Source organism: Dama dama, chromosome 5, assembly GCF_033118175.1.
Source record: "Dama dama isolate Ldn47 chromosome 5, ASM3311817v1, whole genome shotgun sequence".
NCBI classification, from domain to species: domain Eukaryota; kingdom Metazoa; phylum Chordata; class Mammalia; order Artiodactyla; family Cervidae; genus Dama; species Dama dama.
Window position 1 is genome coordinate 62,973,947 of NC_083685.1, and position 27,201 is coordinate 63,001,147.

General features: G+C 36.2%; 1 protein-coding gene across 2 annotated transcripts in view; it reads right to left on the reverse strand.

The window, feature by feature from the left end:
* LRBA (LPS responsive beige-like anchor protein) overlaps positions 1 to 27,201 on the reverse strand; it is a 725,050-nt gene that overhangs the window by 575,791 nt on the left and 122,058 nt on the right. For both annotated transcript variants that reach the window (XM_061142480.1, XM_061142479.1), the window contains exons 18-22: positions 20,328 to 20,420; positions 17,880 to 17,988; positions 17,446 to 17,527; positions 14,283 to 14,406; positions 13,788 to 13,980 (exon numbers count right to left, since the gene is read on the reverse strand). In XM_061142480.1, the coding sequence (XP_060998463.1) occupies positions 13,788 to 13,980; positions 14,283 to 14,406; positions 17,446 to 17,527; positions 17,880 to 17,988; positions 20,328 to 20,420 (601 nt within the window). The remainder of the gene's footprint in view (positions 1 to 13,787; positions 13,981 to 14,282; positions 14,407 to 17,445; positions 17,528 to 17,879; positions 17,989 to 20,327; positions 20,421 to 27,201) is intronic.

Here is a 27,201-nt window from a genome sequence, read left to right on the forward strand (position 1 = left end):
TAAACCTAAAGAAAAGCTATTATAACTTTATGATGTTGAATCTTCCTATTCCAGGAAATACATTTTTCTATTTGTTCATGGCTTCTGTGTGCCCTCTGAGAATGCTTTAAAGACTCCAAGTAATTCAAAGTAAAATTTAGATACTACTGGCAGTATACAGAAAATACATTACTGTGCCTAGAGACACCTGGAGGTACCAAGAAGGTGCTGAGATTTAAGTTTGGACCTCATTAATGATTACTCATTTGCAAGAAAGAAAAGAGCAAGATTAAGAGCAAGGGAAGACACCATGCAGAAGAAATTTAAGAAGATCTGTGTAAGAAATGATGTATAAGAAAGATGGTGAAAGAAAATCCAAGATATTGAGTTATTTGGTAAAGCAACAAGATTAAAGCATTTCTAGGAGTGATGAGCAATAAAAATAGTAAGTAAGCAGAATCAACCCTAAGGAGGTATTGAACTACAAAGGCTTTGTGAATCATGAGAAAGAAGGAAAATTACATAAGGGTAAGCTTTATTTATTCACTGTTTTAAAAGGCAACCATGTGATTACACAGACAAATTAAAAGATTTTCAAATGGAACTGACTTGTAAATCTTACTATTCCATTCACAGAAAGCTTAAAATAAACCCACTACAAAAAACCAAAAGAATAAATAACAAAAAATTGAACATGCCTATATAAAAAACTGCCAAGGAAGCAGAAACAACACATTTAAAAGCAGTACAACTGCACTTTTGTTTGCATTGACAAAGGCTCTCTCCTTAACCAGACTTTGCTAAGGTTCCTCTGAACTTCTGTCTCAACTCGGCCCTCTGTCCCTGCCAGACATCTGAGCAGCTCCTCATTTCCCACTGTTCCACGGGTGACATCGAATCAGCCCGGCCTGCCTTCAGCAAGAGTCCTGTTAACGTCTGGTTAACTAGAATCTGGCCATCCCAGATTGCGTCTCTTGTTAATTTTCCATTCACTGAAGACCTTCCCCGCTCCTGCTCTGCTCCTAGCTATAAAACCGAGACTTCTCCTTGTATTCAGAGTTGAGCTAAGCTCTATACTCAGGATTTTTCTCCCTATTACAAGAGTTCCTGAATAAAATCTGATTTTACTGCTTTAACTATTACTGACTCTGATTCTTTTCAACTATATGTATGTGTGCATGTGTGTGTATATTTAATATATTTTTTAAAAATTATTTCCACCAATTTTTCTGAACAGAGTTTTTGAGAAACCCATAATATGAAAAGCAAATTAATTCACTCAATTATTTCTTCCGAGAATTTTAATTGGTCTATTCAGATGATAGATGTTAGATGGTTTATTCAGATGTTACATAAAAGTTGTAACTTTTGGTCTAAAGTTCACCATCTTAAGTAAGCAAAACTATTAAACATAAAAAGAAGCCTTACACTTTCATAAAATGACTTTTGAACAACACTTTCTTATTAACATCAAGTGAGGATGCAATTTAAAGAGAAACTTTCCAAACGATTAGTATCCTCTTAATCTCTATAAATATCATACTAACACATGGAAAACATTCTTAATTAATTTAACATCTAACATTCTTTAATTAATTTAAAAGAAATTTACTTTAAGAAATTTTCTTCCCTCCAACTACCTTAAAGTATGAAAATTTTCATCTAATCAATAATTGTTCCCCATTCCACACCATGCCTGAAAATATATACATAACAAATACTAAGTTAAGCTCATTGTAGTGGACAATACCAGATATGGTTTAAAATACTTGCATAATAGTTGAAATACACAGGATGCTTCTTATTTACTGATTTAAGCATCTGGCAAATATTGAGACAATCTTCAAAGCAACCCTAAATAGACAGGTAGTATAACCTTCATTTTACATGCATGAAGACAGGAAGCACAGTGACATAAAATAGTATCACAATAACTTACTAACAGCTGATTTGTGTCAATATATGGCAGAAACCAACACAGTATCATAAAGCAATTATCCTCCAATTAAAAGTAAATTAAGTTTAATTTTAAAAAGTCATCTTGACCAATTTTATTTTCTTAAGAACAGTCTAGACAGGCACTCCCATGTAAAGTTAGAATACAAATCAATACACAATTTTTTACATAGCAACTTAGCAATATCTTTTTAAAACATGCAAACTCCTTCTGGTATTTTAGGAATTCATCCTATAAAATAAGACATGTGTGTGTGTGTGTGTGTGTATATGTGTATATATATATATATATATATATATATATATATATATATATATATATATATATATGTAGGAACAGACCCATCACTCCTGAAAGACAAAGGAAAATTAAACCATGGTGCAATACATTGTAATACAACTCAACAGATTTTTAAAAATCACCTCCACCAGTTTTTCCAAATAATATCTGGAGAAGGCCAGAATATGACAAGTAAACCTGAATCATTTACTCAATCACTCCTTCCTAGCATTTCAAGTGGTCTGATAGTATTCAGATATTATATCAGAGCTACAGCTTTTGCTCTTAACTTTACTTCTCCATAATACGATGCAATATACATACACCTGATAATATGCAGGCACTAAAATCCATGTAAGAAGCACATCACTAATTGAAATAATGCTGTAAAATATAAATATTATATTTTTACAAGAGAATAATTATACGTGTGTGTGTGTATTTATGTAAAGAACAGAAGACTTAGAAAGTCTTGCACTTAAGCCATATGCAGGTGATGGGATAACAGGTAATTTCAGGATTTTGTGTTTATATTTTGTACTAGGTTGCACATTCCCAACAATGAGCACATATTAATTTAAAATTGAAAAAAAAACCTAAATACTGTTTAAAAAAACTTAAAGCCAACAAATACTTTAGCAATTAAATATAAAATGCAGACAATCATGATATATGAAAATTTTGTAACTCTTGAAATCATAAAAGGATATGCAATTATTTTTGGTTTTTTTTGGCAAGCCATGCGGCACATGAGATCTTCATTTCCCGACCAGGGAACAAATCTGTGTCCCCTGCAGTGGAAGCATAAAGCCCTAACCACTGAACAACCTGGGAACGCCTTGTAATTCTTAATTTTATTATATAGCCACCATAAGCTCACACATACAAAGATATGTATATTTATACATGCCAGTTCATATCTTGTAACTTTTAAAAATACTTTTAAGAAACGACTTAGAGAATTTTAACAAAACTGATTTCCACCTGCTTTTTACCCAACCTAAACTGTTATATATTCTTATATAAAACAACTAACATTTAGGTTTAAGCCATTTCATCATAATTCAGAATATATTAGGCCTTAACCTAGATTTCAACTATAGAATAGAAGCAGGTTGGCATACCAAGTGCAAACAATATTTAATTACTCAAGATAATGTTCAATTTGAAGCATAAAAAAAAGGAAGATAAATAATAAAAACCTAGAAAACACAAGGAAATAATACAATTACAAAGTTACAGGTACACACTTGAAACCTGAGACCAAGGTAACCAACATACTCCAAAGACACCAGGAGAGCCTATGACTGCTTATAAGACATAGTTCAGCTGCTGGAGGGGACGGACACAGTGACAAAGAGCTTCCCTGCTACAGAGGTGGCAGGATATCTATCAAACTGGACAATAAAATTGCAATTGAGTTTCTTTGGCTTTTTATAGCAGCTACATGTATCCTGATGTAACTGCAAAAGCTATACAAGTCTGCAACATTAGTTTTTTACACACCAGTTCTTTATGAAGAACCAAGTTATAAATTTGTGATAGTAGAGATTTTAAATGACTGTAAAAAGGAAAAAATATGCATCACTTCAGTATTATATGCACAAAAATATTTATAAACCTTTACAACTAAAATCTTCAAAGAAAAATTTTTGATTCCAATACTTTCAGCAGAATGTTTATCAGCATGCTACAAATTGTTCACCTACTTACTGAATCACTTCAGCTCTGTCCTAAACTTTATTAAATATTGATTTGAAGAGCTTTAGAGTATAAGCTTTCCATTTTACTTTAAAAATAGATATCAAGATTTACAATTCCAAACAATTAACATAGCTACATTCAAATAAATCACTTTATATCAAACTTACTACAGAGAAAAGCTTTTTCATAAATAAAAAAAATTCATGCAAAGAAATAAAACTGAAAGAAATTTATGAAACATTAAAGGTGAAAACCACAAGAGGCAACCTGTAACGTTAAATTTTTCTTTTCCCCCTCAAAAAGTAAAGCTTTAGCACTTATCTTCTGAAGTACACTTCCACAGCAAAAAGGGACAGATGCAGTTTCACTCAGATAAAACTACTCTGAAATAATCAGGATTTATTCCATTTTATAACTGTAATTCAGAAACTTAAGGCCAAAACTGGTTCTTGACTCAAAGCAGGCAAAAAAGACCTTTCTATGAGATCACTATTTTCTTTGCAAAGGTTTTAAGATCTATTTAAAGCCGTAAATCACTGGAGTAAAGAAAACTAGGAACTAATTAAGTATACATATGTAATACACACAGAAAACAAAGTCAGCTTCGGGTTTGTGTATAAATTTGAGTCTAAAATACACTGATTTCAGATAATACATAAGAAAAGTAGCTTATATTTCTTCTAACATTTTCTATGCCTTAATATACGCTCCCAGAAATAAAAAATAAAATATAAAAAAATAAAAAATATTCTTTATGATAAAAAGAATGTACTAAGGGGTTTAATTGGGGTCTATATTTAATTTACATAGAATTCATCTGTCTTCATGATACTTTCTAAAGAGTATGTTATATTAGCATCTTACTTTAAAAGAGAGAAGGAGAGAATATTAAAATAAGTAAAACTAATTCCTTGTAAAGTTTGAGGGGCCCTAGAAATTTAAAGTACATAAGAAGGCCTTATTTTAAAATATGGATTTCTAGAAACATCCCACAAGATTCAGATTAAGATTCTGAGGTGGGGTCCCGGAAAGTATAGTAAGATGCACCTCCCAAGTTACTCTAACGAGACAACCCCTAAAACATACTGTGTGTTCGTAGGTACTTCTTTAAAAAGTCAGTGGCTGTGGCTATTTCCTGGATCATTGATAAGAAAACTCTGAGGTGTACGTACAGGGTGGCATGATGCCACATGATGATATAATCAATGGCTCAGCTTCCTTTGGTGGCTCAGTTGGTACAGAATCTGCCTGCAATGCAGGAGACTTAGGTTCGATCCCTGGGTCAGGATGATCCCCTGGAGAAGGAAAGGCAACCCACTCCAGTATTCTTGCCTGGAGAATCCCATGGACAGAGGAGCCTGGCAGGCTATGGTCCATGGGGTCACAAAGAGTGGGACTCGATTGAGCAGCTAACACAAACAGTGATGGTGCAGCTCCTCCTCGTTCCTGAACAAATACCCAACACACAGCTGCCAAGCTCTCAGCACCATGCTCAGTTACGGAAGACAGGAAGGATATAAAACCTTTCATCCCTGCTGATGAGGGCTTTCAATTAACAGTCACTTTTAACCAGCAATATAACATGAGGGCTATTCCAGGATCATACATGATTAAATGCCAGTCTACATTTCCTATGTGACTCATTACTGATCTTCCTCATGCACGTTACACACTCACAAGGAGAGCAAACAATTCCCATGCTTTTCCCTCAGGGAAATCACCTCTGTATCTCTGCTTATGCCAATTCCTCCACAAGTGGTTCTCATCACCCCAATCTCTACACACCCAAACCCTATTTATTACCCTTCAAGGCTGTAGTCAAGATTCCCTGCTGGCTCAGATGGTAAAGAATCTGCCTGCAATGCAGAAGATCGAGGTTCGATCCCTGGTCGGGAAGATCCCCGGCGAAGGAAATGGCAGCCCACTCCGGGATCCCTGCCTGTAGAATTAAATGGACGAAGGAGGCGGCAGCCTAGAGTACACGGGCTGGACATGACTGAGGGGCTAAGCACAGCACAAGGCTGTAGTCCGGTGACATCTGAACTCCAGACCCTCAAAGGCCCCCTCGTGTCACTCTGAATACCTTCTCTGTGACACTGACCCCTTCCAGCCTTGGTTTTCAGCGCATGGATGACCTCCACAGTGGGGAGTAACTTCTGTCAGGGTAAGACCTGCTCTGGATTCATCTTTCTGTCTTTCATAGTAAACCTGAAGGTGCGGGGAAGACAAAGGGGAGGAGTGGGAAGATCAAAGGAAGAAAGGAGAAGAAAAGAAGGTGCCGACTGGAGTAAGACCCAGACGCAGCGACTGGAAATGAGTGAGAGGGCCCATGGAGGCTGACCTAGAGACAAAACAAACGTGACAGAGACAACGCGGAGGAGGCTGGGGGAGGCAGGCGGCGCGGGGGACAGAACGTGCGGAGGAGCACTGGAGAAGAACAGAGAAGGAGAGGGGTAGGAAAAAAGGAGACGGTGGCGAAAAGGAAAAAAGACACAAGCAAGGACACCAGCGAGCTGAGCCGTGATGGAGGGCAACACAGACCGCACCAGGAGCCTGCTGTCCATGCCAACGCAGGGTGTGCAGGGTGAGGAGATGGAGACCGGGGAAAGAGAGGAAGCGGGGGCGAGAGGGAGTGAGAAAGGAGGGAAGGAAGAAGTAGGGGCAGGGAGGAGAGCGGAGAGGAGAAGAGAAGAAAAACGAGAGGGAGGGGAAGCAATGGGAGGACGAAGGGAAAGAGAGACTCAGATACAAAGAGAAAATTAAGTGCTGTGAATTCACACACAGCAGCATGGCTGAGGAGTATAAAAAATTGTTATAATAGTGATTTCAGTTCAATTCAGTTCAGTTGCTCAGTCATGACCGACTCTTTGCAACCCCATGGATGGCAGTACCCCAGACTTCCCTGTCCATCACCAATTCTAGGAGCTTACTCAAACTCATGTTCATCGAGTCAGTGATGCCATCCAACCATCTCATCCTCTGTCATCCCCTTCTCCTGCCTTCAATCTTTCCCAGCATCAGGGTCCTTATTAATAAGCCAGCCCTTCCCATCAGATGGCCAAACTATTGGAGCTTCAGCATCAATCATAGCAATGAATATACAGGACTGCTTCCCTTTAGGATTGACTGGTTTGACCCCTTTGCAGTCCAAGGGACTCTCAAGAGTCTTCAACACCACATTTCAAAAGCATCAATTCTTTCATGCTCAGCTTTCTTGATGGTCCAACTCTCACATCCATACATGACTACAGGAAAAACCATAGCCTTGACCAGATGGAACTTTGTTGACAAAGTAATGTCTCTGCTTTTTAATATGCTGTCTAGATTCATCATATCTTTTCTCCCAAGGAGCAAGTGTCTTTTTAATTTCATGGCTGCAGTCACCATCTGCAGTGATTTTGGAACCCAAGAAAATAAAGTCTGTCACTGTTTCCATTGTTACCCCATCAATTTTCATTGAAATGATGGGACCGGATGCCATGATCTTCGTTTAATGAATGTTGAATTTTAAGCCAGTTTTTTCACTCTCCTCTTTCACTTTCATCAAGAGGCTCTTTAGTTCCTCTTCGCATTCTGCCATTAGGGTGGTGTCATCTGCATATCTGAGGTTATTGATACTTTGCCCTGCAATCTTGATTCCAGCTTGTGCTTCATCCAGCCCGGTATTTTGCACTATGTACTCTGCATATTAAATTAAACAAGCAGGGTGACAATACACAGTTGTGATATACTTCTTTCCCAATTTGGAACGATTCTGTTGTTCCAACTCTGGTTCAAACTGTTGCTTCTTGCCCTGCATACTGGTTTCTCAGTAGGCAGGTAAGGTGGTCTGGTATTCCCATCTCTTAAAGAATTTTCCACAGTTTGTTGTGATCCACACAGTCGAAGGCTTTAGTGTAGTCAATGAAGCAGATGTTTTTCTGGAACTCTCTTGCATTTTTGATGATCAAACAGATGTTGGCAATTTGATCTCTGGTTCCTCTTTTCTAAACCCAGCTTGAACATCTGGAAGTTCTCAATTCATGTACTGCTGAAGTCTAGCTTGGAGAATTTTGAATATTCCTTTGCTAGCATGTGAGATGAGTGCCACTGTGCAGTAGTTTGAGCATTCCTTGGCATTGTCTTTCTTTGGGCTTGGAATGAAAACTGACCTTTACCAGTTCTGTGGCCACTGGGGAGTTTTCCAAATTTGCTGCCATATTGAGTGCAGCACTTTTACAACATCATCTTTTAGGATTTGAAAGAGCTCAGCTGGAATTCCATTACCTCCACTAGCTTTATTCATAGTGATGCTAAGGCTCACTTGACTTTGCACTCCAGTATGTCTGGCTCTAGGTTATTGATCACACCATCGTGGTTATCTGGCTCATGAAGATCTTTTTTGTACAGTTCTTCTGTGTATGCTTGTCAGTTCTTCTTAATATCTTCTGCTTCTGTTATGTCCATACCATTTCTGTCCTTTATGGTGCCCATCTTTGCATGAAATGTTTCCTTGTTATCTCTATTTTTTTTTTAGCTAGCTTTAAATCCTTAAACATATAAAGGATTTGGTTAAGTACAAAGGAGCACAAAGTTCATGCCACGAGCAAACAGAAATGGAGACCTAAGAAAGCTTGATATATTTTAAACTGAGTAGAACCAGTTCAGTCAGAGTAGATATTTTTCTCAAGTGAACAGTTTAAGATGAGGCAGGAAATGCTTTTTTCAAGGGAAATAGTGAAAAAGTAGGTAGAAATCATTTGCTTTTCTAAGAAGATTAGGACTGTGCTGATGGAAGGGAATAACATTATTTTTAAACAAGTTATTTTGAGAACAATAAACCTGGAGGAAAATAACAAACACCTCAGGCCACTGACCATTAGAACTATCCATAGGAGAAGTAACCCAGACATGTATAAATTACTACAAGTCATTAAGAAAGAGAAAAATTTCAAAGCAGGCAAAAGACAAAACCCTGCAAAAATAAGAAATCTAACAGCATCAAAAGTTAGAGGACAGAACATTACTTATGACAGCATCAAAAGTTAGAAGATAGAGCAACTCTATTCCTACTAATATGTCCTAGAGCAGAGCTTTTTTCAAATTAAAGATATTTCATTTGGTGGATCATGGAATCACTTTATTGAGGCATCATCAGCATTTTTGCCGGGGCAGGGGAGGGGTTCCACCGCACAGCTTTCAGGATCTTAGTTCTCTGACCAGGGATTGAACAGGGATTTCATGACCAGCAGTAACTCCAGGACAACTAAGGAATTCCCATCATCAAAAATAACTCCATACCAACATTTAGTAAGAGTGAACACTATCTCATAGAATCAAGCTCTATTTCAGGTGTGTGGGGGGAGAGGAGAACATGTGTGCACACATATGTACACACACATAACTCATCACAATAAATTTCTTACTGGGAACAACAGTTACATGAAGTTTGAAAATGACACCTCTATTAAAGCCTTTGCCTTTGAGCACCCGACTATTCACAGCAGTGAAATTGAACGAAAGAAAGCTATACGTAAGAATAAAAAGATTTTTCTGTATGTTCCAATCAAACTTTATTTACAGAAGCATGCAAGATTTGGCCAAGGATTGCCCATCCCTGGCTTCAATCAACTCTCTCCGACACTAACGACTTTGATTAATTCTTTTTTAAAATTTATTTATTTATGAAGAATAAAAAAGATTCTTAGAAAGAAAAGGCTTGATGAGAAAAATAACAGAAGAGTTCACACAGTACAATGTCACTTTCATAAAATATAAAAATAGGCAATATAAGAGGTTATATTATTTACGAACACATATTTTTTAACTTTTCAAGAAGGAAATGAGGATGGGTGGGGGTTGGAAAGGTTGAACCATGAAGCATGTTTTTAAGTCAGGTAGTCACAATTCTTCCTTCACTTAGCATATATGCTTCACAAATGATTTTGGATGTAACTAACTCATTTAAAAAGAAAATTTTTAAAAATGTGTATTTATATCAAATATAAAGTATTAGGGCCTTACTAATAAGCTAGCACTAAGAGTCAGAACAAAGGATTAGCAGGAGGAATGACAGGGCTATAACAAAGGAAAACTGTCATTTAAATTCATTTGCTGTGACTTCACTCATTAACTCCTATAGTCAGATAAACACATTAATTACCACTTTTACCATTTCTAGATTAACACTGATGGTTAAGAAAAGTTTAGAAACTTCCCTGAGTTTACAAACTATAAATTATTATAAATCAGAATTCAAACCCAGGACCAGCCTATCTCCAAAGTCCATGCTATCTTCATTACTTACACAAATAGACTGGTGACTGGATATAAATATTTAACTATAAACACTCAAAAGCTAAGGTGAGATATCTTCTATTCCACCCCTTTTGTTTTGTGGATAGAAAATAATTAAGAGACTAGGCTACTGGCCCTAAACAGTCAATGATTTTGCACTTCTCAAGCATTTTGGTCTCAGGATCCAAAGTACTTATTTATATGGGGCATGTCTTCAGTTGTGTCCAACTCTTTGTGACCCCATGGACTAAACAGTCCATGGAACTCTCCAGGCCAGAAAGCTGGAGTGGGTAGCCTTTCCCTTCTCCACGGGAACTTTCCAACCCAGGGATCAAACCCAAATCTCCCGCATTGCAGGCGGATTCTTTACCAGCTGAGCCGTGAAGGAAGCCCCTATTACTAGTTACCACCTTAGAAATTAAAGCTAAGAAATTTTACAAATATTAATTTCTTTTGAAAATAGCAATAAACCCAGGATCTATTAATATAAATGGCATTTTTCAAAGCAATAATAAAAATTAGAAGAGTGCTATTATTTCACAAATTTCATTTGCTATTATTTTTGCAAACCTCTTTCAATTCTGGCATAATAGAAGATACCTACACTCTAATATCTGCTTTTGTATTCAGTCTGTTGCATTATATTGTTTAGACTGCAGTACATGAAGAAAAATCTATCTTCTAACTAGATATGTATCTGGAAAAGGTGCACCCCTCCACTCCCTGAAGTGGTCTCCTGGAGTCCCGAGGTCTTCAGATAGTACTTCAAGAATTACTGCTCTAAAGATTATATTCCTTTGTCATGTCCTTAGGAAGAATGGCTAAACTAAAGTGTATACGAAAGTGCTGAATTAACAGGGAATAGGCATAAAATTATTAAAATCTAATTCACAGCGCACTTTCCTAAATGAGAACTCTCCCAGCTATATTTGAAATCCAGATAAATTTGAATTATGTGAGATCTAAACTTAACCCTATTTTTCTCATGAAGTAGTAAAGGGAAAAATACTACTAGGAGAAAATCAGACCAGACTGCAACGGCTCACTACAGCAGACATCAGAATAGCTGGGTACCAGCACAAACTAAAATAATTCAGAGAAGAGGTGGCAAGGTGTTTCTGCAAAGTGCCAAATGGTAAATATTTTAGGCATAGGGGCAAAAAAGTCTCTGTCACAAATACTCAATACTTGTAGCATGGAAGCAGTCATACAAAATACATAAATAAATGCAAGTGGCTGTGTTTCAATAAAAATTTATTGACAGAAACAGGTCAGACCAGATTTGGCCCTTAGGCCACAATTCTTTGAAGACTGCCTTTCACTAAACTGATTAGCTTAAAAATGCAGAGACTAAAAGAAAGCCATTTTTTAAAATCACATCTTTGCCTCATTTAGCACTGGATTATTCTCAAGATCGTGGTATAATCTAAGATACCTTTGTAAATCCTTACAATAGCAACACATCTTTCTCTCACTGAAGAGGGAGGAAGCAGAATTAATAATAACATCTAAGTACTTCAAATAGCTGAAGTTATCCAAACACTCAAGAACATATATTTAGGAAATGACAACATATTCCAATGTGGTTTGGACGTCAAGTCGTGGCCAACTCTTTGAGACCCCATGGACTATAGCCCACCAGGCTCCTCTGTCCATAGGATTCTCTAGGCAAGAATACTGGAGTGGGTTGCCATTTCCTTCTCCGGGGGATCTTCCCAACCCAGGAATTGAACCCGGGTCTCCTGTTTTGCAGGCAGATTCTTTACCGACTGAGCTATGAGAGAAGCCCATATTCCAATAGATAGGCAAACTATTCCAGAGCAATAACTATGATAGTCAGTAGAATAAAACATTTAAAGATATACCAGGGACTTCCCTGGGGGTCCAGTCGTAAAGAATCTGCAGTGCAGGGGCGCAGGTTCAATCCCTGATTAGGGAACTAAGATCCCATAAGCCGCAGAGCAACTAAGCCCACGCACTGCAACTAGAGAGTCCATGCCCCACACGGGAAGATCTGACACGACAGAATGAAGATCCTGCATGCAGCATCTAAGACCTGATGCAGCCAGATACAAATAAATTATTATTTATTAAAAATAAAGATATACTAAATTTATCACTTCTGTTCTTTATCCTTCTAGTCAATTTATAATTAATATTAATATTTGCTAATTATATTACTTCTGGATATATGTACAGTTCCTAAATAAGATATATAAAGCATAATAAAAGCTAATAAATTTAACTGAATTTTCATTTGAATATTTAACTGAATGTTATTTGAAATGTAAAATTTCCTCAGAAGACCCAAACATAAAACTCCAAACATAACAAGAAAAGCAACAACTTGACAGAAGACACTCATAAATAATATAGGTGGCAAAGGATTAAGACCAAGAATATATGAAGAACTCCCACAAAACAAAAAAAGTGCAGATTAAAATTAGGGAAACACAGCATTTAATATTCATCATATTTGGAATTTTTTAAACTCCAGCCATAACAACTAATGAGGTGATATGAAGACATGACTATTTATACATCACTGGCAAGAATATAAACTGATACACTACTTTGGAAAAGGCATTGTGTATCTTGTAATGTTTCACATTTGCACCTTACAAATTATCGATTCCAATTCTAGAAAGGAACTTTCTCATGTATACAAAATACACCAAAAATTCTCATCAAAATGATAAACAGATGAAGTTATACCGTGGAATACGTATAACTGAGAAAAAGGATACAACCACCTTGGTCAACATGCATGAACCTCAAAGAGTGATAAGTAAAAACAGAAAGTTACCGAAAAATGCATTTCATACAACACCGTTATCTATAGTAAGTATACATATGAAAAATAAAATTCTCCAGTGTAGTATGCATGTGTGTAATTAAAAATACACATAAGACACAGAAATAATGAAAGCACCAAATTCAGGTGAGTGGGAGAGAAGAGAGGGGCTGAAAATGGTAGACAAAGCAACTGGGATGGAGAACCCACTCTCATAAACATGGTAGGTACATTATTCCTTCTAACTTTTTATATATCTAGGACATTTCATTGATATTTTTAAACAAAAGCTATATATAAGTAAGTAACACTGGATTAAGGTGTTTTTATTTTTAAAAAAGACTAGTAGATTTTGAAACAAATTTTTTAACAGACTATAAAATATGAGCAAAAGCAAAATTAGCCAGAGCTTTTTGTTTACTTAACCACCTTATATTACTAAAACACGTCTCATCTTTGAGTATTGTACGCCACCTTGTGTTCAAAAAGGCTTAAAGTACTGTAAAATTCAGAAAAACGTATCTTGAAAATGGCTACTTGAAAATACAAATTCCTATGTGTGTTACAAGGTTTCACTTTTTTAAGCACACATAACAATGACATTTTTTAAAAAAAACTGTTCTGATTCTGAGGAACTTAGAAATATTTTATCTTTCTTCTTAATTAGCCCTTGTTCACTACGCTTCCAAAGTGTAATCTGCCTACTTCCCTTCTTTTTAAGTATATAAAATTTTGTTAGAGAATCAAAATTACAGACATTTAAAATGCTAAAATATACTGTCATTTTAAAAAACTTACCTTTGAATGTGTGATTGATAAAGTGTCTACCCACACACGCCAGCCACCCCATTCATATTTGATTGCATGGTAAAGTAAGATTCGGAATATGGCATAGACCATTTCTGTTATCTTTTGCTCATCTGAATTCTTAGGATTAAAATAGCAGAGAGAAAGCATCCACTCTTGCCACACAGAACACTGTAGCAAACTCCTGAAAATATTAAGAGGACGCTGAATTACTTAAAAAGTAAATCAACTTCAAAGAATTCTAAAAACGTAAAAGTTTAAAACAACATGAACAAAACAACCAGCTTTATTATGTATACAAAACAAATAAAAACAATGAGGTATTGAAAGTTCAAATAACTGTATGGTATATTACTTGTACTACTTTAATATAAGGCATATAGAAAGTTCATTTCATAGTATTTAAAGCAAATTGTCCTAGAAAATATAAGCTTATTCAAAGCTAGACTTGAACACTGAAAATAAAAGGTAACTGATCCTGCTTACCTTCTATTTTCTCTACTGTTATTAAAAAGTTTAATCATGTCAGAAAGAAATGCTCTGCGAACTTCCATGCTCTCTGGGCACTGGACAGAATTTCGAAGTAGGGTTGCAATTACTTTTAGTATCTCTGTAAGACAATTCATAAATTAGTAAAAACCACAACATTACAAAAACTTCATGATGCAAGATCATCACTATATTCAATTTCTTTTACTTCCCTGACATAAATGTACACCTAAAACATCCTCTTCTGTGTTATAAAACAAATTATCTGCAAACAAGACTGTCAAAACATTCACTAGAACTCATATATAAACAAGAAAGGAATTTTTTATTTGCATCATTAGACAGAATACTTAAATTTAAAAACTTTGTAGTAAATCAAATTAAATTCTAAATGAATTCAATGACTGCTGACACCTCTCCATAATCTCTGCCAGATAATAAAGTTGATCTTAAAATATACATATTTAAAATTTTTTTGAATACTCAAAACATATATATAAAATCAAAAATCTCAGAAAAAAAGAATTCTCAGCTTCTTCAACAATATATATAATATGCACCTACTTTTTCCCTTATCATTGTGCATTTTAGAAGCTATCAAGATTTTCTTCCATAATTTTAAAAGTAAAATTAGATACAAAAATATGAAAAGTAAATTAAAACCTATTAAACACCCCCAATAAATAAGTTTTCTTGTAACACTCTTAAATACTGACTAAATTTATACTATAAATTTTAAGAAAAGAAATGCTTAAAATATATAAATATCAAAGTAGAAAAATCAAATAATAATATACCAAAGTTTTACCCAAATAAAAATTGAGAAACTCTAAACCTGCATTTGGCCAAGATTTTTGGTGCTTCTAAAGCAGCAAGTTCAAAATATCAAATAAAAGATATTTTATCATAAACTTAATGACATTTTAGGAGCAATTTCTGAAATCATCTAATGACAAATTCAAATTTTCTCTACCCGAACAATGATTACCATGACGATAATATCCACTAACTTTGAGGATATACTATTGTGAGATACTTTTTTAGAAAATACAGATATTAATACATATAATCCTCACAAAATGATAACTAGATACTATTATCACCCAGATTGTAGAGATACTATTAATTACCCATTTGGGTAAATTAATGTACCCAAAAATCACTTACCTGTTAAGACTGAAAAGCTAGACATCCCATTTTTTAAATACCACAGTGTACAGCTTATATTTTCTGCTACTATATTACACAGACAATATATTTTAAAATTCTGACTTCAATAAGTCATCTTTCCCATAACTACATAAAATATATTTGATATTATATATATCATCAAGGCTGGATGAAGCACAAGCTGGAATCAAGACTGCCAAGAGAAATATCAATAACCTCAGATACACAGATGAGACCACCACCATGGCAAAGAGGACCTCCTGGTGAAGGTGGAAGAGGCAAGTGAAAAAGCTGGCTTAAAACTACGCATTAAAAAAATGAGGACTATGGCATCCAATTCCATCACTTCGAAGCAAATAGATAAGGAAAAAATAGAAACAATGACAGACTTTATTTTCTTGGGCTCCAAAATCACTGTGGATAGTGACTGCAGCCATGAAATTAAAAGACGCTTGCTCCTTGGAAGAAAAGCCATGACCAACCTAGACAGCACATTAAAAAAGCAAAGACAGCACTTTGCCAACAAATGTCCGTATAGTCAAAGCTATGGTTTTTCCAGTAGTCGTGTATAGATATGAGAGCTAGACCATAAAGAAGGCTGAGTGCTAAAGAACTGATGCTTTCAAACTTTGGTGCTGGAGAAGACTCTTGGAGAGTCCCCTGGTCAGCAAGGAGATCAGATCAGTACAACCTAAAAGAAATCAAGCCTGAAAATTCACTGGCAGGACTGATGCTGAAGCTGAAACTCCAACACTTTGGCCACCTGATGCGAAGGGTCGACTCATTAGAAAAGATCGTGATGCTGGGGAAGACCGAAAGCAGGAGAAGAAGGGGACAACAGAGGATGAGTTTGTTGGATGGCATCACTGACTCAACAGACATGAGTTTGAGCAAACTCCAGCAGATAGTGAAGGATAGGGAAGGTGGAATGGTGCAGTCCATGGGGTTGCAAAGAGTTGGACATGACTGAGTGACTAAACAACAATATAATTGAGGTATTTATTCCTTTTTTACTTTATAAAATAATGATATCACAATACCTTGAAAGCGAAGAAAAATTAAACACACACACGACATGTGTTTTTAAAATTAGTACTGAAATAGTATCACAAACATGAACACAACTCACCACACAAGAAGTAATTAAATTTATAAATTCGACAAACCAGTTGTTTTAATATCAATAACCTTAAAAAGCAAGATGAGAAATGTACACATTTTATACGTCCTTAAGAATTCTAAATATTAAAAGAAAAGATTAATAACCAAGACTAAGTTCTTAAACAATTAAGAAGACAGATGTTTTTCAATTCCACACTTCTTATTCTAAACTTGACAGGAATTTAAAATGAAAGCCACCTTCATGGTCCATGTAACTTAGCCTGACATCACCTAAATAGTACAATCAAAACTTTACCAAAAGTCTGAACATAGATGTTACGCATATAATTCTTGAAAATCTCTATATAAACATTTCCCCATGACCTAAGGTCAATTTGAAATTATAGTCAACATCAAACACAAACAAAACTACTATTATATTAATTCGTATAATGAAATGTTATCTAAACAATGTGTTTTCAACAATATAAACTTTAGGTTCCTCAGTGCCTTTCCTTTTGGTAACAAAATGTACTTATAAAAAATAAGTTAAAAGGAAGGGAATGGGAGAAATGGGTCAAGGTGCTCAAAAACCAGAAGTTTCCAGTTATAAGGTGAGTAAGTTCTGTGGATGTAATCTTTAACCTGGAGACAACAGATAACAATACTGCATTATGCATTTGAAAGTTGCTACGTATAACACAAAAAATTAAAACTATGTAAAGCCATGAGTGTGCTTACTAACATTACTGTGGTAATCATTTCACAACATATATCAGCATATTACACAGTACACCTTGAAATTACACAACTTGTATGTCAATTATATAACAATAAAGCTTGAAAAACAAAAAACGAATATCAAAAACAAAGTATATTAAATACATACGAGGATTCTGTATCTTTACTGAAGAATCAGGATCTGGATGCTGTTTATGTATCACTTGAGTGTGAATCTGTTCTATGAGAATCTACAGAAATGAAGCACCAGATTGGATTAGATTAATCACTATATCACTATCACTATTAATGAACTTCAAGTACAACACTAATCAACATTATAACCTATTTTAAATTAATTATAAAATGAGACATCAAATAGTCAATACAATGGAGAAAATACTTAAACAGAGATGTCCGCACTGTTAAATAACTCACAGGCTAACATATTTATTAAGATATAGTACAGCTTCTTTAAATAACTAGTTTCAAAATCACACATCAAATCTAAATGCTTTTATTTCATCTAAATATTAGTCAACTCAATTATATAGGTATTTTTATATAAAAATTAGTTAAGATTAAATGCTCATGCATTCCTACCTCAAATAGGACATTATACGTGGTCATTGTGATTAAATTTGTCTGAAGCATGAGTCTTTCAGCTAGCAATGAAAACAACCCATGTCCAAGCATGACTTCAGCTTTTCTTCTGCAATTACACAGGAAAAAAAAAAACAAACAAACGCAAAGTATTACTATTTAGTTGATGAAGGAGACACAAAAATGTTTTTCACAATAGTAACAAATTCCAACTCAATAATGCCCCCAACTTCCGTCAACCTAGAACTTACAGGGCCACAAAATCTTTAAGTACAGAAATACAACTACGATATGGGAACAATTAAAGCTTAAGAAAAATGGGACTGGTTCTGCCACAGCACAGCAAAAATCATCACCAAAATCTTCATAGTTCGGTCTAGCCCCTCAGTCATGTCCGACTCTTTGCGACCCCATGGACTTCAGCATGCCAGGCTTCCGTGTCTGTCACCAATGCCCAGAGCTTGCTCAGACTCATGTCCACTGAGTCTATGATGCCATCCAACTATCTCATCCTCTGTGGGCCCCTTCTCCTCCTGACTTCAATCTTTCCCAACATCAGAGTCTTTTCCAATGAGTTAGTTCTTCACATCAGGTGGCTAAAGTATTGGAGTTTCAGCTTCAGCATCAGTCCTTCCAGTGAATATTCAGGGTTGATTTCCTTTAGGATGGACTTGTTGGATCTCCTTGCAGTCCAAGGGACTCTCAAGAGTCTTCTCCAACACCACAGTTCAAAAGCATCAATTCTTCAGCGCTCATTTTCCTTTATGGTCCAACTCTCATATCCATACATGACTACTGGAAAAACCATAGCTCTGACTAGTCAGACCTTTGTCAGCTTTTTAATATGCTGTCTAGGTTGGTCATAGTTTTTCTTCCAAGGAGCAAGCGTCTTTTAATTTCATGGTTGCAGTCACCATCTGCAGTGATTTTGGAGCCAAAGAAAATAAAGTCTCTCACTGTTTCCATTGTATCCCCATCTATTTGCCATGAAGTAATGGGACCAGACGCCATGATCTTCATTTTTTGAACACTGAACATTACTTTGCCAACAAAGATCTGTCTAGTCAAAGCTATGGTTTTTCCAGTAGTCATGTATGGATGTGAGAGTTGGACTATAAAGCCAAGCTGAGCGCCGAAGAATTGATGCTGTTGAACTGTGGTGTTGGAGAAGACTCTGGAGAGTCCCTTGGACTGCAAGGAGATCCAACCAGTCCATCCTAAAGGAAATCAGTCCTGAACATTCATTGGAAGGACTGATGCTAGAGCTGAAACTCCAATACTTCAGCCACCTGATGAGAAGAACTGAGTCATTAGAAAAGACCCTGATACTGGGAAAGATTGAAAACAGGAGAAGAAGGGGACGACAGATGATGAGATGGTTAGATGGCATCTTGACTCGATGGACATGAGTTTGAGTAAACTCCGGGAGCTGGCGATGGACTCAGAGGCCTGGCGTGCTTCACTCCATGGGGTTGCCAAGAGTTGGACACGACTGAGAGACTGAACTGAACTGAATTAAACCATGAATTAAAATCTAAAGCAAAATCTTCACAGCAATTTTTTACCAACTAGCAGCACCATGAATAATAATCTAAAGCCAAATAAGTAAAGTAGAAAATCAATGTGGGAGAAAAGGCAGAAGACCTGCAAGAGAATTTTAAAATAAACCCTTGATGATAAACATACTAAAATTAAACTTTCAAGCAAAAACTAAGAAACTGAAGGATTACAAACTTAATTCTACCCCTGCGTTTGTCAAATGTTTTCTGCAAATGGCTGGATAGTATATTTTTCCAGTTTTGTGTACCATGCTCTTTGCAGCAATATCTCAACACTGCTGTTGTATAAATAGCCATAGATAATAAGCAAATAAATGACTGTGGCTGTGTTCCAATGTAACCTTATTTACAGTCAGTCAGCTGGATTCACATAGACTACAAATTTACCAATATTTTTCTACCACCAAAACTGTTAATTTTTATAATAAACCAATTCTGGTATAAGGAACAATAGGTAGGACATGAACATCTGCATTCAGTTAAGAAAAGAAGCATGGAGGTTTCAGTTTTTAGTTATACATATAATAGAATACAGTATGTGACAAATATCCCAGTTAATTCTGTTAGCTACATACTACAGATAAAGCAAATGATGATCAAGCCACCTGAAAAGAAGTCTGTACCTAGATTTATTTAGAATTCAACTTATACAAATGTATTCTCATAGTGAACAAAATGAAGAAAAATTAAAATATAAACAGAAACAATATACTTCTGTTTCCTACTTTATTTTTAATATGTAGAAAGAGGACTAAACTTATATAGAATTTCATGAATAAAAATAAATAAAAAACAGACTAGAGGAACCACAATGTAAATACTATCCCAAAGATTTATAACATTGATATGTAATATGCAACAGTTCATTTGAGATTTCATGCATACTCACTTTGGTGCCAGGTGTTTTAAAAAATAGCCCATTGCCTTGAGAGCTTGTACTCTGATTCCTTCACTTGTTGATGCCAGAAGTTTATAGACAACACTGAATAAATTAAAAACAAATTACTATGAGTATGTTTCCAAAGTAAATATCTTATTTATGTATATTTTTTCATATAGTCACACAATTATAAACCTTAGTCACACAATTATAAACCTATCTTCAAGTAAGATATGAGAGAATTTAATATACATTTCTAACATTTAGAAATTTGCTTATCAACTCTATGTTCTCTTCAAGAAACCCACTTTAAATATAAATATATATATAGATAACAAGTAAATGAATGGACAAAAATATACCGTCTTAATAACTAATCAAAAATAAGAGTAATTACATTAATTTCAGACAGTTTTCAAAGTATGGAAAGTTATTAGGGATAAAGAAGGACATTATATCATGATAAACAGGTCAATTCTCCAACATGATATAACAGTCCTTAACCTGCATGTACCTAGCTATAGAGCCTAAAACTATGTAAGGCAAAAACTTATAGAAGTGCACGGAGGAACAATGAATCCATTATCATAGTGGGAGATTTCCAAAATCCCTTTCTCAGAAAAAGATAGATCCATCAGGCAGGAAATCAGTAAGGATATAGTTAATCTCAAAAATATCATCAAACAACTGGATATCACTGATATCTATGTACCACTTCCACGGCTACCCAGATGACACGGTGGTGAAGAACCGACTGCCAGTTCAGGAGACGCGAGAGGCGTGGGATCCCTGTGACAGGAAGATCACTTGGAGTAGGAAGTGGCAACCCACTACAACATTCTTTCCTGGAAAATTTCATGGCGGGGCCTGGTGGACTATAGTTCATGGGGTTGCAAAGAGTTGGACACAACTGAGCACACACACATACATGACTTCCTTGCACAATAGTAGAAAAACACATTTTTCTTAAGTTCACACAGAACATTCACCAAGTAGACCACATCCAGGACTGTTAAAAACACATAAACAACAAATATAAAGACTGGAGATTATAGAACACCAGCTCCAAAACCACATGAAATTAAGCTAGAAACCAATAATAGATACCTGCAAAACACAAAAATACTTGAAGATTTAACAACATACTTCTAAATAACAGGTGGGTTAAGGAAGAAATTTCAAAAAATTAAATACATTTTCAACTAAATGAAAATGAAAGCACAACTTATAAAAATCTGTGGGATGCTGCAAAAGCAGCACTTACAGGAAAATTTACAGCACTGAATACATATATTCTAACAGAAAAGAAGAAAGATCTAAAATCAATAACCTAAGCTTTTACTCTAGGGCATCAGGGTGAGAAAATTCAGTTGAAAGTAAGCAGAAGAAAAACAATAAGCACTGGAGTAGAAATCAATAAAAAATGGAAAAAAATCAATAAAAATAAAAGTTGATTCTTCAAAAAGATCAATAAAATCAATAAGCTTCCTTGGAGGCTAAGAAAAAAGAGAAAGGACATAAGTTACTAATGTCAGATATAAAAAGAGGACTATAACTACAGAAGCCACGCCTCTATAAAAGCATATTATGAACTCTATGTCCACAATTTCTGTAACCTACATGCAATGAGCCAATGCCTTGAAAGACACAATCTGCCAAAACATACTCAAGAAAAAATAAAAGATATGAATAGGTTTATATCTACTAAAGATATTGAATAACCACCAAAATAGAAAGTACCAAACCCAGAGGAATTCACTGGTAAAATCTACTAAACATTTGGGGAAGAAATTATACCAATTCTCTACCGGCTCCATCATAGCAGAGAAGCAGAAGGAATACTCCTAACACTCTCATTCTGTAGGCCATCATGACCCTGTGCCAAAACCAGAAGAAAAGCTACAACTACCAATATCTTATGTTAGACCAATATCTTACATAATAGAGATAAAAAATCCTCAACAAAATATCAGCAAATCAAATCCAGAAAAGTGTAAGAAGTATATACAATGACCAACTGAGATTTATCCTGGGTATACAAGGATAGTCACATTTGAAAATCAGTTAAGGTAATCATCATATAAACACATAAGAAAAGTTATCAGTTATATCATTAGATAAAAAAAAAATCTGACAAATCCAACAGCCATTCATGTTAAAAACTCTAAATAAACTAAGGATAGAGGGTTAACTTTCTCAACTTGATAAAGACTATCTACAAAAAACCTACATCAAACATCACACTCAATGGGAAAAAAATTCAAAACTTTACTACTTAGATCAAGCAAAAGGCACGACTGTCCCCTCTCACCATTCCTTTACATCATACCAAATTTTCTTCCTAAAGCAGTAAAGCAAGAAAAGTAAATATAGTATGCAGACTGAGAAGGAACACATAACACTATCTGTGTTTGCAGATGACATGATCACCTACAAAGAACATCTAGGACTGACTGACAAAATAAATCATGGAAATAGTAAGTGATTATAGCAATGTTGCAATATACAAAATTGATATCCAAAGTCAATTGCTTTCCTATATACCAACAATAAACAAGCCAAAGGACATAACAGATACTTCATCAGGGAAGATACACGGATGGCAAATAAGAATATAAAAAGATGCTCCACATCATAGGTCATCAAGGAAATGCACATGAAAACAAAAATAAAACACCTATTAGAATTGCCAAACACCACCAAATGCTGGTGAGGGTGAGAAGCAACACAAATTATCACCCTCAGAAGAAATTGAAAGTATAGCCACTCTGGAAGACAGTTTAGCAGTCTCCCACAAAACTAAACATACTTTTACCATACGATCCAGCAACTGCACTCTTTGGTACTTATCCAAGGGAAGTGAAAACATATTTCCAGGGAAAACTGACATATGCATGTTTATACCAGCTTTACATGTAACTGCAAAAATTTGCAAGCAACCAAGATGTCCTTGATCAATGCATAAGTAAACTGTAGACATCCAACCAATGAAATATTATTCAGGCCTACAAAAAATGAGCTATCAAGCTATGAAAAGCCTTTTGATTGAAAGCCTCAGATTGAAAAAAATACACAGTAAATGATACTAACTATATGGCATTCTAGAAAAGGCAGAACAAGGGAGACAATAAAAAGATTAGTGGTTGTGGGGGCGGGGGGGGTACTGAGAGAAGGATGAACAGGCAAAGCACAGATGATTTTTACAACAGTGAAATATTCTGAATGTCAGTGTAATGATGAACATATACATTCAACCAACCAAAATGGAGCAAGGACAACAGAGCTTCTGTCTTATGTATCAGAACTATTAACTACAGACAAAACAGAAAAAGTAATTTTCCAAGTACTCCGAAGACCACACAAAAGCAGGTGTATTGGTGTGGAGAAGTTAATACTTAGGCATTACACATTTTGTAGGTAGGAGTCTGAATCTTCACTTTTCTCTTATAAATCTGACCCATGGTCTATATCTCAGAGTTACTTTCTGTCAGAAGTTCAGGTAGCTAATATTGTGAGAAAAACGATCCTTCAGGTTACAGGAATTAAGAAAATGGGTTCCGACGGACTAGAGGCCTGGAGAAGGAAATGGAAAACCACTCCAGTATTCTTGCCTGGAGAATCCCCTAGGACAGAGGAGCCTGGTGGGCCACAGTCCAATTCAGTTCAGTTGCTCACTTGTGCGTGACTGCGACCCCATGGACTGCAGCATGCCAGGTTTCCCTATCCATCACCATCTCCAAGAGCTTGCTCAACTCATGTCCATCGAATAATTGATGCCATCCAACCATCTCATCCTCTGTCGTCCCCTTCTCCTCCCTCCTTCAATCTTTCCCAGCATCAGGGTCTTTTCCAATGAATCAGTTCTTCACATTGGGTGGCCAAAGGATTGGAGTTTCAGCTTCAGCATCAGTCCTTTCAATGAATATTCAAGACTGAAATTCTCCAAGGATTGACTGGCTTGATCTCCTTGCTGTCCAAGGGACTCTCCAGAGTCTTCTCCAACACCACAGTTCAAAAGCATCAATTCTTCAGCTCTCAGCCTTCTTTATGATCCAACTCTCACATCCATATATGACTACTGGAAAAACCACAGCTTTAACTAGACAGACCTTTGTCGGCAAAATAATGTCTCTGCTTTTTAATATACTGTCTAGGCTGGTCACAGCTATCCTTCCAAGGAACAAGTGTCTTTTAATTTCATGGCTGCAGTCACCATCTGCAGTGATTTTGGAGTCCTCCAAAATAAAGTCTCTCACTGTTTCCATTGTTTCCCCATCTATTTGCCATGAAGTGATGGGACCAGATGCCATAATCTTCGTTTTCTGAATGCTGAGTTTCAAGGCAACTTTTTCACTCTCCTCTTTCACTTTCATCAAGAGGCTCTTTAGTTTTTTTCACTTACTGCCTTAAGGGTGGTATCATCTGCATATCTGAGGTTATTGATACTCCTCCCAGCAATCTTGATTCCAGCTTGTGCTTCACCCAGACCGGCATTTCACATGAGGTACTCTGCATATTAAGTTAAATTAGCAGGGTGACAATATACAGCCTTGATGTACTCCTTTCCCAATTTGGAGCCAGTCTGTTCTTCCATGTCTGGTTCCAACTGTTGCTTCTTGACCTATATACAGATTTCTCAGGAGGTAAGTCAGATGCTCTGGTATTTCCATCTCTTGAAGAATTTTCCAGTTTGCTGTGATCCACACAGTCCAAGTCTTTGAGATGATCAATAAAGCAGAAGTAGACGTCGTTCTGAACTCTGTTGCTTTTTCGATGATCAAACAGGTGTTGGCAATTTGATCTCTGGTTCCTCTGCCTTTTCTAAATCCAGCTTGAACATCTGAAAGTTCTCAATTCATGTACTGCTGAAGTCGAGCTTGGAGAATTTTGAGTATTACTTTGCTAGCGTGTGAGATGAGTGCAATTGTGCAGTAGTCTGAACATTCTTTGGCATTGCCTTTCTTTGGAATTGAAATGAAAACTGACCTTTTCCAGTCCTGTGGCCACTGCTGAGTTTTCCAAATTTTCTGGCATACTGAGTGTAGCACTTTTACAGCATCATCTTTGAGGATTTGAAATAGCTCAACTGGAATTCCATCACCTCCACTAGCTTTGTTTGCAGTGATGCTTCCTAAGGCCCACTTGACTTTGGACTCCAGGATGTCTGGTTCTAGGTGAGTGATTACACCATCGTGGTTATCTGGAAAATGACGATTTTTTTTTTGTATAGTTTCTTTGTATATTCTTGCCAACTGTTCTTAGTATCTTCTGTTTGTTAGGTCCATACCATTTCTGTCCTTTACTGGGTTGCAAAGAGCAGACACAACTGAAGCAACTTAGCACACACAGACTAGAGAGGGTAGGAGACTGCTGAATAGCTAGGAGCAAACAAAGGGGAAGAATCCTCAAGATCTGTGTAAAAACCTTCAAAAGCCACAAACTGACCTAAGAGATGCAATGTATTGGACAAACTCAGGCCACAATATCAATCAAGTCTTTCTATACAAACGTGAATTATCACCCAGCTCTCGCCTTAATCCCTGAGTGGTGCATGTATAAGAAAAACTTAAAGCAAGATGAGAGGTTTTAAAAAATGAAGTGACAAGAGAACAACTACCTATAAAGGATAGGCAGAACTTGCAGACTGACCTTTATTGATAAAACAAAACAAAAAATGAACACTTGTTAACAGATCACTAGATGCAAAGATGATAGGTTAGGGCTAGGAAGTATTTCCCAAATAACTCTATGAGGTCAGCATTTACTCTGACATTTAAATCAGTGGACTGAATAAAGTCAATTACCCTTCATAATGTGGGTACCTCATTGGAACAGTTAAAGGCCTTAATAATTTAAAAAAAAAAAAAAAAACTGACCTCCCTAGAGGAAGAGGGAATTACGCCAGCAGACAGACTTTAATCTCAAACTGCAACATCAACTCTTATCTGGATCTCCACCTGCCAGCCTACCCCGCAAATTTTGGACCTGTTAGCTTCTACAATCACATAAGCCAATTCCTTAACATACATGTCTGTCTGTCTGTCTCTCTCTCTCTCTCTCTCTTACACACACACACGCGCGCGCAAACACTTTTGGTTCTGCTTCTCGGCGAGTTTCTGAAAATGCACTCCCTAAGTATAATGCATGAAGTCATCTCCTATCTTACACAGAAAGAACACTGAAAAACAAACCAAAACTGTGTAATAAAAGACTGCTTGCTGTCGTCACTCAGTCGCTAAGTCGTGTCCGACTCTTTGTAACCCCATGGACCGTAGCACGCCAGGCTTCACTGTCACCCACTATCTCCAGTTTGCTGAAATTCATGTCCATTGAGTTGATGATGCCATCCAACCATCTCATCCTCTGCTTTCCCCTTCTCCTTTTGCCTTCAATCTTTCCCAGCATCAAGGTCTTTTCCAGTAAGTTGGCTCTTTGCATCAGGTAGTCAAAGTATTGGAGCTTAACCAACCGCCCTTAAATCAATATTCAGGGTTGATTTCCTTTAGGACTGACTGGTTTGATCTCCTTGCTGTCCAGGACTCTCAAGAGTTTTCTCCAGCAAAATTCAAAAACATCAGTTCTTTGGCACTTAGCCTTCTTTATGGTCTAACTCTCACATCCATACAAAACTACTGCACAAACTATAGCTTAGACCATACAGACCTTTGTCAGCAAAGTGGTATCTCTGCTTTTTAATACACTGTCTAGGTTTCTCATAGCTTTTCTTCCAAGGAGCAAGCATCGTTTAGTTTCATGACTACAGTCACCATCCACAGTGATTTTGGAGCCTAAGAAAATAAAGTTTATCACTGCTTCCACTTTTTCACCATCTATTTGCCATGAATTGATGGGACCAGATGGCATGATCTTAATTTTCTGAATG